The sequence below is a fragment of the Rhinopithecus roxellana genome, chromosome 11, assembly GCF_007565055.1.
Source record: "Rhinopithecus roxellana isolate Shanxi Qingling chromosome 11, ASM756505v1, whole genome shotgun sequence".
NCBI lineage: Eukaryota > Metazoa > Chordata > Mammalia > Primates > Cercopithecidae > Rhinopithecus > Rhinopithecus roxellana.
This window is the reverse complement of record NC_044559.1, coordinates 80156151-80171970: the sequence shown is the minus strand read 5'-3', so window position 1 is coordinate 80171970 and position 15820 is coordinate 80156151. Positions and strand designations below refer to the sequence as shown.

The 15820-nt window shown below is 44.1% G+C and overlaps 1 protein-coding gene across 2 annotated transcripts in view; it reads right to left on the bottom strand.

Moving 5' to 3' along the window:
* Positions 1-13041, bottom strand: part of MYOF (myoferlin) — a 178190-nt gene extending 165149 nt beyond the window's left edge. For both annotated transcript variants that reach the window (XM_010379839.2, XM_010379846.2), the window contains exon 1: positions 12729-13041. In XM_010379839.2, coding sequence (XP_010378141.2) covers positions 12729-12816 — 88 coding nt within the window. In that variant the 5' untranslated portion in view covers positions 12817-13041. The remainder of the gene's footprint in view (positions 1-12728) is intronic.
* Between the last annotated feature and the right edge of the window lie 2779 nt (positions 13042-15820).

The window sequence follows — 15820 nt, the reverse complement described above, 5'->3', positions numbered from 1 at the left end:
ATATAATTGCCAATAATGATAATGTCTCCTTTCCAGAAGTTTAAACACACTGCACTCTTTCTTTTTTTTTTCTTTTTTTGAGACAGAGTCGCTCTGTCCTCCCGGCTGGAGTGCAGTGGCACAATCTCGGCTCACTGCAACCTCCGTCTCCCAGGTCCAAGCAATTCTCCTGCCTCAGCCTCCCAAGTAGCTGGGACTACAGGTGCCCACCACCATGCCTGGCTAATTTTTGTATTTTTAGTAGAGACAGAGTTTCAACATGTTGACCAGGCTGGTCTCGAACTCCTGACCTCAAGTGATCCGCCTCAGCCTCCCAAAGTGCTGCGATTACAGGTGTGAGTAACCACACCCAGCCTGCACTCTTAATTCACTGAACGCTGGCCCTATTTACAGCTTAGACTATAAGATGCATGTGGACAGGGCTAAACTTGCTTTGTTCCCCACCCTATACACAGAGCTAAGCACGCTGCCTGGCAGAGTACCCTCTCCATCAACACTTGGATCAATACTTGTTGAATGGATTCATGCTTGGAATGAGGAAGGAGCTGCTAAACATAGGAGGGACAGAGACAGGGAGTGTCCCGGCAATGAATTCAGACTGTTAGGCGGGGTAAACAAAAACATAACGTTTTGTTTATTGAAAGAAAGAGAGAGAAGGGCAAGGATTTTTTTTTTTTCAATTTATAAGCTGCACTATTCAGATGAAAAAGATGATGAAGGTCATAAACCAACAAATGGAGGTGAAATGAAGTGGACCTCACCCTGCCAGTCAAATATTAGATTTTTAATACTTTACATTACAAGAAGTTACGGTTCTAGTCTCCACTAATAAAATGGCTCAAACTTGACTATCAGCGGAACTGATTCGCTGCTAAGCTATGTCACCTCTGAGCTTCTGAGTCACAGCATATCATAAAGGCTTTCATTGCTCTGTTGCAAACTCACCCGAGGAGGGATGGGTTTTGTTTTTCTTTTTCTTTTTTTTTTTTATGTTCTTTTGTTCTTGGTACACTTTCTTCCTTTTTCAGACTGGATCCTAATAACCCCAACCACTAAACAACTCAATCCGTTCAGAGGGAGAGGAACTGTTTTTCTGAGTTGGTTGTGTAGTCAGAGGTTGTGAAGAAACCTCTTCATCCATGCTGAGCTCAGTGAAGACGCATGGATCATCTGGAATCCAGTTAAATCCTGATCTGTCTCTGCCTCAGCTCCCTCATAGGGAAAATGAAGATGGCAATAATACCTACTTCCTAAAAATGAAATGAGGGCCGGGTGCGGTGCCTCATGCTTGTAATCTCAGCACTTTGGGAGGCTGAGGTGGGCAGATAACCTGAGGTCAGGAGATCAAGACCAGCCTGGCCAACATGGCAAAACCCCTTCTCTACTAAAAATACAAAAATTAGCTGGGTATGGTGGCATGCTCCTGTAATCCTAGCTACTCAGGAGGCTAAGGCAGGAGAATCGCTTGAACCTGGGAGGTGGAGGTTGCAGTGAGTTGAGATCGCTATTTCTCACATGTCTTTTGGTCTACTATGGTTCCCAGCACAACTCTGGCCACACGGACCTCAGAGCTGGGCTCCACTGGCCAAGAGGCCACCAGGCTCTTTCAGGCTGCTGCTGGGCTCTTGCCAGGCAGGCTTTCCATCACAGGAGAGCTGCCTTCCTGCTGATCACTGAGGACAAGGCCTGCACTGCAGCAATTCTCACTCTGAGCTAATGCAGCAAGTGTGAGCTGAAAATCCAAGCCAGAGAGTTGCTGAGAACCTACTATGCTCATACCCATTAAGATGCTACTATGAAATAAAGAAGAAGCCGGGCACGGTGGCTCAAGCCTGTAATCCCAGCACTTTGGGAGGCTGAGACGGGCGGATCACGAGGTCAGGAGATCGAGGCCATCCTGGCTAACACGGTGAAACCCCGTCTCTACTAAAAAATACAAAAAACTAGCCGGGCGAGGTGGCAGGCGCCTGTAGTCCCAGCTACTCAGGAGGCTGAGGCAGGAGAATGGCGTGAACCCGGGAGGCGGAGCTTGCAGTGACACTGCACTCCAGCCCCGGGCGACAGAGCGAGACTCCGTCTCAAAAAAAAAAAAAAAAAAAGAAATAAAGAAGAAAAAAAGAAGAAGTGTTGTCAAGGCTGTGGAGAATTGGAACACTTGTGCAGTGCTGGTGGGAATGTAAAATGGTGCAGGCTCTATGGAGAACAGTAGGCCATTTCCTCAGGAAATTAGAAATAAAATCCCAGCATTTTGGGAGGCTGAGGTGGGCAGATCACTTGAGGTCAGGAGTTCAAGACTAGCCTGGCCAACATGGCGAAACCCCTCCTCTACTAAAAATACAAAAATTAGCCGGGCATGGTGGTGCATGCCTGTAATCCCAGCTACTTGGGAGGCTGAGGCAGAGGAATCACTTGAACCCGAGATGGTGCCACTGCACTCCAGCTTGGGTGACAGCGACACTCCGTCTCAAAAAAAAAAAAAAAAAACTAAAACTAAAACAAACAACAAAAAAAACCTGTACATTTAAAATAGTTAAGATGGTAAATCTTACGTTATATGTGTTTTACCACTATTAAAAACAAATAACCTACTTGGGCAATACCTTTAGGCTGTTTGTGCAGCCACAGCTGACCAGCATCCTGTTTATTCTGAACAGCTAAGCCTGGGCCACCCCTTGGAAATGTCCCCCAGGACTCTGTATGTCCCTGCAGCAATGGGGGAAGAAGTGGGGCATAAAAGCCAGAAGACACGAGCACTTGTCATACAACATTCCGTGTCAGCACTATGACAAGTTCTTTAGATATTTTATCACAATTGCTCCCGACAAGCTCCCTGAGAGGTACAGATTATTCTCCACACTCTGTAGATGAGGAAATGAAGGCTCAGAAATAAAGTTGCCCAAAGACACCCAGCTCCTAGCAATAAAATCAGGAGTGAAAATTAATTTTTCTAATCCAAAGGACATCCCTTTCCAGGTATTGTGTTAATTGCAGAAAGAAGGGGGTTCTTTAAGTGAGAGGTTATGTCAACCAACAGATAAAAGATGGAAAAGAACAGATCTAATCCCTGGAAGGAGATGGGGTGGAGAGTTCATATTCTAGGGCCCCAGAAGGCTGCCCTGTGAGTAGACACATCTGGTCTACCCACTTTGTCTTGAGTTTCCATGCCCCTTGACCACAGTTTATTGGAGCAGGGCTGAATATCTGACCAAAACCAAGCCAATGGGTGTTTTTCTCTGAGCTATCTCATGCATGAGATGCTGCCACTGTAGTTGGATGTAGAGTCAGGACCCAGTCACCTTGTGGCAACCCAAAGCCCATGCACGAGGCCTCACTAAGGATAGCCAATTTGCAGAGAGTCAACAATTATAGCCAATATGCAGAAAAGTAATGGCTGCCATGTGCAGGGAGAAACAGAGGCAGGAGGCTGCACAGTCCCTGGGAGGTGGGGAGAAGTGAGCTGACATGATTCTGGTTCCTGTGAGGTCTGTGATCTGGACTCCAGATTTCTCTCTAGCTGTAGAAAAACCAAGGTTTCCTTGAGTACGGTGAAGTGGGTATCTGCTCCTTGCAATGAAGCAATTCTGAACTGTGACTCCCTATCCTTTCAGATAGTACAACAGGCTAGGGAGAGAAGGACCTTATGCAAATGAACCACAGCTCAGCTTGGTTGAGGAAATGCTCCCCAATTTGATCTTTGGGAAGACACCACAATTTGTCTTCAAAAATCACTTTGTATTTCTGTTTTCCTTCGATCTCCTGGTGGCCTCTCTGCCTGCTGCCTTAGGTGGCTACTGCCCTCATGCTGGCTTCTTGCAGAGCTACCCAACCAGCCCTGCACTTGCCCACAGGGCGCACACTCCAGCTGGAAGCAAGGCAGTCTGATGTTCCATTTCACAGTAGAATGCGAGGAAGGATGGCTGAATTCGCCTGTCCAGTGTGGCTTCCTTATTAATTTAATTTAATCAGGCTGCTTCCTCAGTGTCTTTCCTTATTAGTGCCTTCCTTCTGATTCCAGCCCTGGGATGAGCTCCACCTGTCCTGAGAAGCATTTGACTCAACTAATAAGCCTTCTTACTAGTCTCCCTGACTAGTATGAGTCTGCTGTTCACATTGCTGCCTAACAAGGCTCCCGACTGGTTGATGAGTAAAGTTCAAACCCTATTCATACCACATTACTCCTCCCCATGGCTCCCTGGTCCTTCTGTGCTGTTCCAAAGCCTGGAATGTGTTTTTTCCATTATTTCTGTCAAATTTCCACTCATCATTTAAAACCAAGCCAAATGACAGTTTCTCCACAAGGTTTTTCACTCTTTCATCTACTCAGATTGTAACTTTTCATGTCTATTCTGGTTTGCATCTCATTCTTGTGGGCTAACTAGACGGTCACCTAGGCCTAAAAGTCCAAGCCACCTTATATATATTTTTCTAGCCTTAGTTCCAGAAATACTCTCTGGTGCACTGTAGTGCTCCATGAAACTACTATCAAATAGGTAAGGAGATTTATAGATTGCCATGTGCAATGTCACATGTACATTAATTTAATCCTCAAAGAGCCCTGCAAGGCAGGAGGTATTATTAACACTGAAACTGATGTGCTTTTTTGCTGTTGTTTTTTTGGGGGTTTTTTTATTTGTTTCTTTTTTTTTTTTTTTTTTTTTTTTTTTTTTTTTTTTTTTTGAGATGAAGTTTCACTCTTGTTGCCCAGGCTGGAGTGTAATGGCACCATCTCAGCTCACTGCAACCTTCACCTCCTGAGTTCAAGCAATTCTCCTGCCTCAGCCTCCTGAGTAGCTGGGACTACAGCTGCCCGTCACCATGCCTGGCTAATTTTTTTGTATTTTGAGTAGAGACAGGGATTCACCATGTTGGCCAGGCTGGTCTCGAACTCCTGACCTCAGGTGATCCACCCACCTCGGCTTCCCAAAGTGCTGGGATTACAGGCGTGAGCCACCATGCCCAGGCTTAAAGTTGAAAATTTTATCTGCTCATGAACAACTAGGGACTGCAACTGGAATTCTCATTTAGGCATCCCTGGCCCCAGAGCTCAGGGCCTTTGCACCCTCATGCCCAGTAAGAAGTTAATTGATAAGGCTTAAGGTATCAAATGTCCCATAACTTTTTCTGAGAGAGAACTGTACTCAGACCTGCTCAGAGCACACCCCTGTGCAATAGAACAGCTGTTCAATAGAAATTAGACAGTGAGTCAGGTGACCACTGCCATATCATGGCATTCTATATAGTATGTTTCATGTATGAAGGTTCAACATAAAAACTGGCAGCTTCACATTTTCCTTGCCAGGAACAAGAATGCAAAATGTCTAAGACACCGATTTGCCCCCAGAGACCAGGTGCTAGGAACTGGTTATACTCCAAGTTCATAAATATTTGACAGGGTTCTTTGCTAAGCCTCATTCACAAACACCTGAGGGAATATTAAATGTAATTCAGCTGGAAAGAAGGGCAACTGGCTGACTTCCCAGGGTCTCTTTCAGGACTAAGCATCAAGGACTTTATCACACCAAGGTGTCTCAAATCTCCTGCCAGTTCTTTTCTTACATGCTCAATATTTAAAACGTATATTCAACATCAGTGATGTACTGGGTGTTGCAGAAGTTATAACAATCCCATGCCTTCTTGGCAGGGCCAAATCCTAGGGGAAAGGAGAAACACACGTGTGGTTAGAAAGGAAAACCCGTGCCAGACAAATACCAGCACCCCTAAGCTGAGGGCACGCAGGTGAGATGTGTTGTGAAGGAGGGAAGAAAAACAAGGCACATTAATTACTTTTTTAAGGGCAATTGTAGCTTTATAGATGACTAAGACCCTGCGGTGTACCTTTGAGAGTTCCCATGCTTCCATAGGGTGGGGCCACTTTCCTTAGGCAGTGAGTCTAAGCCTTGTTCTCCAGGAAGGGATGGGAATGACACAGTAGGTTAAACACTTTTGCCTTCCTGATTGTTTTGTCAATACAATACAGTGGTTTTATGGGAATACCAGAGTAGTGTGATTATCAGTTTGAGCTGATAGGGATCTTCTTGATAAGTCCTATGGTTCTTACTGGGTGAACCAAGGCTCTGTGTGGGCAACGTACCAAGTGCCTGGACAGACCACAGGGAATAATATCCATGAGGTCTTTCTTTCTCACATCACTTCCTCACTTCCTCATTCTTTTTTTTTTTTTTTTTTTTTTTTAGATAGAGTCTCGCTCTGTCGCCAGGCAGTAAAGTTCTCATAGCTTTGGAGCTTATTTAAAAAATGCTTTAAAAGATATATTCTTGGTGTTAATGTCCCCGACTGAAAAAAAAACCCACTTTATAATTTCAAATAGCAAAGCAGGTTTTTACTAAAAATACACATGTGTCTATTGGATACATCACAGCCTTTGGGATGTCTAGAGATTAACTCCCTTTCAGATAAGCCATTACAGCCCCATTTCTCAAAAGAAAAAAGGACTCTCTGAGAGGTTAAGTGGTTTGCTCAAGACTACAAAGTTTGATATGCTAATTAGAGGGGGGATATTCTAGAAATATCTAGGCTCACATTCTAAAAACAGGTTCAAGTAAAATAACAGGAATCTGGAAAAAATAAGTAATAATATGACAATTATCCGGTGGCCGTCTGGACAGTAGCAGTAGACATTCCATAAGGAAAAATTTACACAAGACCAGAAGGGAGAGAAAATTCTGGCTGATGGAATGGGGGATATCGTAAGGAGAGGACGAGAAAAATGCTATAGTAGCAATAACTATGTAGTTATTATTAAGGAGATGGATGTTTTATGTGAATGTAATGTTGCCACATTGTAAAGACACAATAATATAGAAGTATACAAGGAAACCTCTGCTCAGTCACCTTTTCAAGAGATTGGACACAGAAGCAAGGGATGGGTCAAAGGGAAAATGGAAGCCAATGTCAAGATCCAGCAAAAGCATTTTTAAAAGAAAAGGCCAGATGCAGTGGCTCATGCCTGTAATCTCAGCACTTTGGGAGGCGGAGCGGGTGGATCACCTGAGGTCAGGAGTTCGAGACCAGCCTGGCCAACATGGCGAAGCCCTGTCTCTACTAAAAAACACAAAAATAAGCCAGGCGTAGTGGTGCATGCCTGTAATCCCAGCTACACGGGAGACCGAGGCAGGAGAATCACTTAAACCTGGGAGGTGGAGGTTGCAGTGAGTCAAGATTATGCCATTGTACTCCAGCCTGGGCAGCAAGAGCAAAACTCTGTCTAAAAAAAAAAAAAAAAAAGAAAGAAAAAGAAAAATAACACATACACACAAAGATAGAAGCTGTGCTTTTGAAATGTGCATATTCATGACCAGGCACAGTGGCTCACGCCTATAATCCCAGTACTTTGGGAGGCCAAGGACGGTAGATCATGAGACCAGGAGTTCAAGACCAGCCTGACCAACATGGTGAAACCCTGTCTCTACTGAAAATACAAAAATTAGCCGGACGCAGTGGTGGGCACCTATAATCCCAGCTACTCAGGAGGCTGTGGCGAGAGAATCGCTTGAACCCAGGAGGCAGAGGTTGCAGTGAGCCGAGACCACACCACTGCACTCCAGCCTGGGTGACAAAGCGAGACTCTGTCTTAAAAAAAAAAAGTAAATAAAATAAAAATGAAATGTGCATATTCACAAAGACATGCTCCACAGGGACACCCACTGCAGTCCTGTTGCTAACAGGTAGTAGTTGGGACAACTTACATATCTATAGCAAAAGGTCCAGAAGGATTCAAATCAAATTGTTCAGCATGGTGGCCCTGAAGGACTAACAGTGGGAGAGAGAAAGAGTAGAAGAGGTGCAGGGAGAATTTGCACTTTTTAGTGGCATTAATCCCTTCTGGATTGTTAGTTTATTTTATGTCTACATGCATTTTTAATTTTAGAAGTTAAAAATATCATATTATTTAAAATTAAAAAGTTTTTTAACAACCTGTTCTGTTTGGAGGAATCATCAAGTCTCAGAGTTGAAATTGGTCTCAGAGGTCTTGTAGACTAATCTCAGCTAGATTCAGCTTCACAGCCTGGCTGTCTGCATGGAACTTAGGGCCGAATGGCCACCCCTGGCTCACAGGCACTCACTGCAGCCTCACGATTCGGATCTGACTCATGGAATCTGGTGCACCCCAAGGATGTGAAAAATTACATAAGCATTGTGTCTTTCATAATCTACACCTGCACTGCTAAACATCAACAACAACCATGCACCAGGACTACAGCAACCCGTAGATCCTCCTAGTTCCTACCAGGCCCTGAGTAATTTGACAGCCTCAGAAGGGTCGCTCACAGAACACAACTGGGCGCTCATACCTGTGCAGTACTTTGGGAGGCCAAGCCAGGAGGATTGCTTGAGCCCAAGAGTTCGAGGCCAGCCTGAGAAACAGAGAGAGGCCCTGTCTCTACAAAAAAAATTAAAAATTAGCTGGGCATGGTGGTGTGTGCCTATAGTTCAGCTACTCAGGAGGCTGAGGTAGGAGGATCGCTTGAGGCCAGGAGTTCGAGACTGTGATCACACCACTGCACTCCTCCCTCCTGGATGGCAGGAAAAAAAAGAGAGAGAGAGAGGGAGAGAGAGGGAGAGAGAGAGAAAAAGAAAGAAAGAAAGAAAGAAAGAAAGAAAGAAAGAAAGAAAGAAAGAAAGAAAGAAAGAAAGAAAGAAAGAAAGAAAGAAAGAAAGAAAGAAAGAAGAGAGAGAGAGAGACAGAGGGAGGGAGGGGGGGAGGGAGGGAGGGAGGGAGGGAGGAGGAAGGAAGGAAGGAAGGAAGGAAGGAAGGAAGGAAGGAAGGAAGGAAGGAAAGAAGGAAGGAAGGGTTTTAACATGAAAGACTGAGGTCAGCTGTAAACCAGTTGGTTGTCAGTACAGCACAATCCCAAGTGCAGCGTAGCTATAGCCTAATAAGCGTAGCTATAGCCTAATAGGGCCTCACAGTGTCTATGCGAGCATCACCATTCACAATCATTTCCCCTGGTTTTATAGTTTGAGAAGAGCTGCTTACTGCCCTGACTTCGCTTATTTATCCAAGTGGCAAAATGTGTACATATTTCCGTTAACACAGGGACTTTCTTTGATGCTGCCTTGATCTTCTGGTATGGCTTTTTCCTTTTTTCTTTCTTTCTTTTTCTTTTTTTTTTTTTTTTTTGAGATGAAGTCTCATTCTGTCTCCCAGGCTGGAGTGCAGTGGTACAATCTCTGCTCAGTGGAACCTCTGCCTCCCAGGCTCAAGGGATTCTCCTGCCTCAGCCTCCCAAGTAGCTGGGATTACAGGCATGGTAGGGCTTTTTCCATTTTACCATACCCTACCCTACAACACACTATGAAGTGTGTCTGCCTTTGTCCCATGTTCCCTCTGAAGGACAATATTGTGCTATAAGTATCCTCAGTTCAGTCAGAACTTAATGTTACTTAATTTTACGCAGTCCTCAAAATTGGGAACACGCCTGTAAAGGGTTTGCCATCACCAGGATTTTAAACCACTGACATAGACTGAAAGCAGGAAGAGAGCCGTGTTCATTACTATATCCCCTCCAGCACCTAAGGCAATGCATTTCACATCTTGCTGAGAGCAGATAACTCAACACCTGGAACTAGAAAATTATAGAATCGAAAAGACAGAAGACATCTACAGACCAGTTCCCATCATGCCACAGCTGAGAAACTGGAGACCCAGGGAGTTAAATCAGATATTGAGTTAATGTCAGCTAGAATGCAGATGTTCCTACTCTTTGAGTTGAGTGTCCTTTCCTCTGTCAGGTTGCTTGTTAGTTAAATGAATGAATGACTTTACCACTTGATTTGCATGAACAAAGGAGGCCAGAAAAGAGACTAAAGTTAAATGTGTAATTGGTTGGATAGACTATATTTGCCAACCTCACTGAAGGTTTCCACTTTCTTTTTTTTTTTCTTTTTTTTTTTTTTTTTTTGAGACGGAGTCTCGCTCTGTCGCCCAGGCTGGAGTGCAGTGGCCGGATCTCAGCTCACTGCAAGCTCCGCCTCCCGGGTTCACGCCATTCTCCTGCCTCAGCCTCCTGAGTAGCTGGGACTACAGGCGCCCGCCACCTCGCCCGGCTAGTTTTTGTATTTTTTTAGTAGAGACGGGGTTTCACTGTGTTAGCCAGGATGGTCTCGATCTCCTGACCTCGTGATCCGCCCGTCTCGGCCTCCCAAAGTGCTGGGATTACAGGCTTGAGCCACCGCGCCCGGCCGGTTTCCACTTTCAATTGATTGTTTGCATTCATTGACTTAGATATATTTTTCATCATTTAAAATGTTCCATCAGTGCATACAAACTCCAGACAAATAACAAGTCAGATTTCAATATAGTGTTAACTCCAATTCCTCTATAATCTGTAAGACTTAAATAATTACATGATCGGACTGATCCCAATATATTTTAATGTCTTTATATGTCAATGATGAAGGATGTAAAATCTTCATATTATGTCACTATTATGTAACTGCTTCAAGAAAACAAAAAATTAATAAAACCTAACACATGTAAATAAACTCTGACATAACATGAGTCCATGATATTAAGTAGCCAGATTTTCAAACCTCTTTGTCCTTTAAGAGCCCAATTTTAAGCTGGGCGTGGTAGTTTACGCCTGTAATCCCAACCCTTTGGGAAGCTGAGGTGGGAAGAAAGTGTGAGCAAGGGAATTATAACCAGCCTGAGCAATATAGCAAGACCCAGTCTTATTCTAAAAATTTTTTAAAAGTTTTTTAAATCCAATTTTTGCTCTTCAGATTTTTTTTCAACCAACCAACAATTTGCCAGCTTTCTTTCTTTTTTTTTTTTTTTTTTTTGAGACGGAGTCTTGCTCTGTCGCCCAGGCTGGAGTGCAGTGGCACAATCTCGGCTCACTGCAACCTCCTCCTCCTGGGTTCAAGCAATCCTCCTGCCTCAGCCTCCCAAGTAGCAGGATTATAGGCCACCATGCCCTGCTAATTTTTGTATTTTTTAGTAGAGATGGGTTTTTGTTATGTTGGCCAGGCTGGTCTCAAACTCCTGCCCTCATATGATCCACCCACCTCAGCCTCCCAAAGTTCTGGGATTACAGTCGTGAGTCCCCACACCCAGCCAGCCAGCTTTGAGTTTCATTTCTTTCATTTTCTTGCTCATCCTCAGAGGGAGAGGTTTAAGAAGAGAAATAAAGGGGGAAAATGGGAAAAAGAAAGGCAAAAGGTATAGATGCCTCAGGAACTGACCAGGAGTAGCAGTCAGGCTCCTGGAAGAAACGAGAAATGTAGCAAGGCATGGTCAGGAAACACGTGTCTATCCATGCTCCCACTCTCTCTGCCTTTCCCTCTCTCTCCCATCCCTCTTGCCAAGAAGTGAGCTGGCAATCTTACCAATGACAAACAAAACAGATAAAGCCTCCACACTGAGAGTTAGAAACCCTACTTTAGCCAAAACTAAGTCACTTACATCGAATTGTGCCATGACAGCATTCCTGTCCCCTCCCCTGCAATGGCAAGCAAGTGTCATATGAAAATAGCCTTTTGAAATTACCATGAGCCTTTTTTTAAATTTTATTTTATTATTATTATTATTTTTTGAGACAAGTCTCACTCTGTTGCCAGGCTGGAGTGCAGTGGCATGATCTCGGTTCACTGCAGCCTCTGCCTCCTAGGTTCAAGTGATCCTCCTGCCTCAGCTTCCTGAGTAGCTGGGACTACAGGTGTACGCCACCATGCCCAGCTAATTTTTGTATTTTAGTAGAGACGGGGTTTCACCATGTTGGCCAGGATGGTCTCGATTTCTTGACCTCATGATCCACCCACCTTGGCCTCCCAAAGTGCTGGGATTACAGGCATGAGCCACAGTGCCTGGTCAAGCCTTTTATTTTTATTTATTTTTACACCCAGGCTGGAGTGCAATGGCATGATCACAGCTCACTGTAGCCTCAAACTCCTGGGCTCAAGCAATCCTCCTGTCTTGGCCTCCCAAAGTTGGCTCAGGGTTGGTGAGCCACTGTACTCAGCCAACCATGTGGCTTTTAGAGATGATCTTGTCTAAATAAACCCTTCTTGCCTGTTTTGCAGAAAAGAAAATTGAGATCCCAGAGAAATGAAGTAACTTGCCCAAGGTCATTCAGCAAGCAAGATAGAACTAGATCCCCAAACTGCAAACTAGCAGTCCAGAGTTCTTCCTCAATGAGCAATTTAAAAGCTACAGAATGTACAAAAAAACACCCCAACTGCCTAGATACAAAAACAATTACAAAGACACAAAAGGGCAGGAAAACTCAGTAAAACTATGAACTTCACCCCACCGCCCAGAAGCCCATTGACAATCAAAGCAGTGTCAGGCTGATTTAAGGAGTAATGGTGCCTCCAACAATTTAATTGTTCTTCTTCCTCCTTTACCCGTTTCTCACAGGCAGATAAAATTAAAATGCATCTAAGACTACTGAAACTTACTTTGAACCAATACAGACCTTTGTTGATACCTGAAATTTAGGGACTGGCAAATACATTTTCCACCAAGAGCTTACAGAAATCACACTCTTAGAGCTAAAACATCAGGTCATTCCATGAGTCTTAAGCCCTGGAGAAAATTAAATGCTTTCCCCAGAAATAGGTCCTCTCCCCTGTCCTGCGCAGGTAACAAACGCTGCTGGAGAGACTGGCTTCATCAGCCGTCTAAATGCACTTTTCAAGAAGGTGACCCAAGAAACTAACAATCCAAAACAGGACTTCAGAAAAAGAAGAAAACTTTTTCTTACCCTTAAAAATAACAGAAACAATAGGATCCGGCTTGCCAAATTTCGTTTTAGGGATATTGCTGGCGGATTCCACAACCACTCGCAGCATGGCTCTTAGCTGGCAGGAAGCAAGTTTCAGCAAACGAAGTGGAGACTCGGGCGCTGGAGCTCCGGGTCGCACCGCCCCGGGAGAGAAGTTCTCTCCCAGTGAAGGGAGGATTTCTCCCAGGGACGGGGCAAGGAAGAGGAAAAGGCAAAAATGGGTGGACCTCTGGCGGATTTTACTGAAGGCAATGTGTAAGCTGATACCGAACTCCCCGCGTCTACGCAGTGCCGCAGGCACAGACTTACGAATTCGGGAAATGTGGAAGTGAAAAGGACACACCTTAAACTAAAAATAATTCCGTGCAACAAATGAAACCAACATGAATTTGGAGCTAAGAAATACGGGTAGCTCAGGAAACCGCTAAAACGTTGCTGCCTTTTAGCAATGGTTCGTGAAACTGAATTAATTGATTTGTCCATCACTGCTTTCATTTTCTTCTGAGTTTCATGGAGTTTTAAAACTTTAGTCATTTTTTTCTTTTGACTTTTCGCTGTTCCTTCTCACGCTATTGAACACACCCACTCAGTATCCCTATGTTCAGCTTTTTTAAAGCAGCTAAAGGGTGCCGCCTACTGGACGGCAAAGGAATGACAGGGTTTATTTCAAGTAAACGGGGTCCGGGCATGGGAAGGAATATGGCTTTTCAGAATTGATGTACTGTGAGTTGATTCTTTACCATACACACACACAGACACACACACACACACACACACACACACACACACACACACACACACACACATGACTTAACATAGAATTTCTTCAAAACACCTTCAGAGGTGAGAGCTGGGCGCCTAAGTTTTCCTGGCGCATCAAATGCTGCCAACTGCCTTCAGTGAAAATGGAGAAGACACTCCCCACTGTTTCTGGACCTACAGCTGCCCATGGTGTCTTTCTGTCCCAGAGGGTGCATGAAGACGGTGCAGCCTGGCTGAGATCACAAGAGGCAGCCTGGGGCTAGTCAGCCAGCTCTGAGTGTGAGATTCTGCCTCACCACTCTGAGCTATGTCACCTTACCAAGTTTCTTTTTTCCTTTTTCTTTTATTTTCTTTTTCTTTTCTTTTTTTTTTTTTTTTTTTTTTGAGACGGAGTCTCGCTCTGCCGCCAGGCTGGAGTGCAGTGACGCGATCTTGACTCACTGCAACCTCTGCCTCCCGGTTTCAAGCGACTCTCCTGCCTCAGTCTCCCGACTAGCTGGGACTAAAGGCACGCGCCTCCACGCCCAGCTAAATATTTTTTTTTTTTTCTTTTTTGGTAGAGACCATGTTAGCCAGGATGGTCTCGATCTCTTGACCTTGTGATATGCCCGCCTCGGCCTCCAAAGTGCTGGGATTACAGGCGTGAGCCACCATGCCGGCCAGCAAGTTTATTAACCTTTTTCTTCCTCAGTTTCCTCATCTATGAACTGGGGATAAAGGCTGTTATAAGATAAAGGTCATAGCATAGGGGCTAGCACAAAGTACACAGTAATTTGCACATGTAGGAAGTTCATGCTTATTTGTGATCTCATAGCGTTTCTGTTAATGCAGGTTGACTTTAAATCAGGATCTCATTATATTTCGGAAGACTAAAACTTGGGATGAAGAAACATTGGGCTTCTTTTTGCTTTAGAACACACAGTCAAGCAGACACACCTGTAAATAAACGTTTCAAGTACATTGAAAAAGCATGACTAAACCTACAGGAATTCTTCTGTCTCCATGAGTTTCTCAAAGGCTTAAAGTCAAGAACCAATTACCCAGTGCCGTGTTCATTATTATTGTATTTAGTGGACATGTCGGCAGTTTTAGTGGAATATAGAGATTATTACTTTTATTTTATCTGGCTGCTTTCTATTTGTCATTTTTACTGTGAAATATATTTATAGAAAAATGCATACTACATAAATGTGACAGTTTAACAAGTATCCAGGTCAAGACCGAACATTGCCAGCCCTCCAGAAGCCCCTGGAACACCCCGTATATCATATCCACCTCCTTCTCCGAGAGGTAACCACTCTCCTGATTTTGTTTTTTGTTTGTTTGTTTGTTTTGTTTTCTTTTTTGAGACTGAGTTTCACTCTTGTTGCCCAGGCTGAATTGAAGTGGCGTGATCGGCTTACTACAACCTCCACCTCCCGGATTCAAGCAATTCTCCTGCCTCAGCCTCCCAAGTAGCTGGGATTACAGGCATGAACTACCACACGTAGCTAATTTTGTATTTTTAGTAGAGACAGGGTTTCACCGTGTTAGCCAGGCTGGTCTCAAACTCCTGACCTCAGGTGATCCATCCACCTCGGCCTCCCAAAGTGCTGAGATTACAGGTGTGAGCCACCACACCTGGCCCACTATCCTAATTTTTATGGTAATGATTTCCTTGCTTTTCTTTGTAGTTTTTACCGAAGAAAAAACACAAAACAAAAACAATAACAATAAAAAACAGTTTAAGTTTGCTTGGTCATGACCTTTGTTTGGTGACATAAATTATTTTGCATGTTACGAACTTTACATACGTACACATATATTCATATGTATAGATACACACATACATGTGTTTATACTTTATGAATTCTTTGCTGTATTATGACTTTATAGAAATGGAATCATACAGAATGGATTCTTTCGTGTTTGACTTCTTTTTTCTCAGTATTATATTGTGAAATTCATTCATGTAGCTCTACTTCCTTCACTCTTGTTGCTATATGGCATTTCATTGTATGAGTTCCAACATTTTATTTTATTTATTTATTTATTTTGAGACGGAGTCTCGCTCTGTCACCCGGGCTGAAGTGCAATGGCGCGATCTCGGCTCACTGCAACCTCCACCTCCCGGGACCAAGCAATTCTCCTGCCTCAGCCTCCTGAGTAGCTGGGATTACAGGTGCACACCACCACCCTAGCTAATTTTTGTGTCTTCAGTAGAGGCGGGGTTTCACCATGTTAACCAGGATGATCTTGAACTCCTTACCTTGTGATCTGCCTGCCTCAGCCTCCCAAAGTGCTGGGATTACAGGCATGAGCCACTGTGC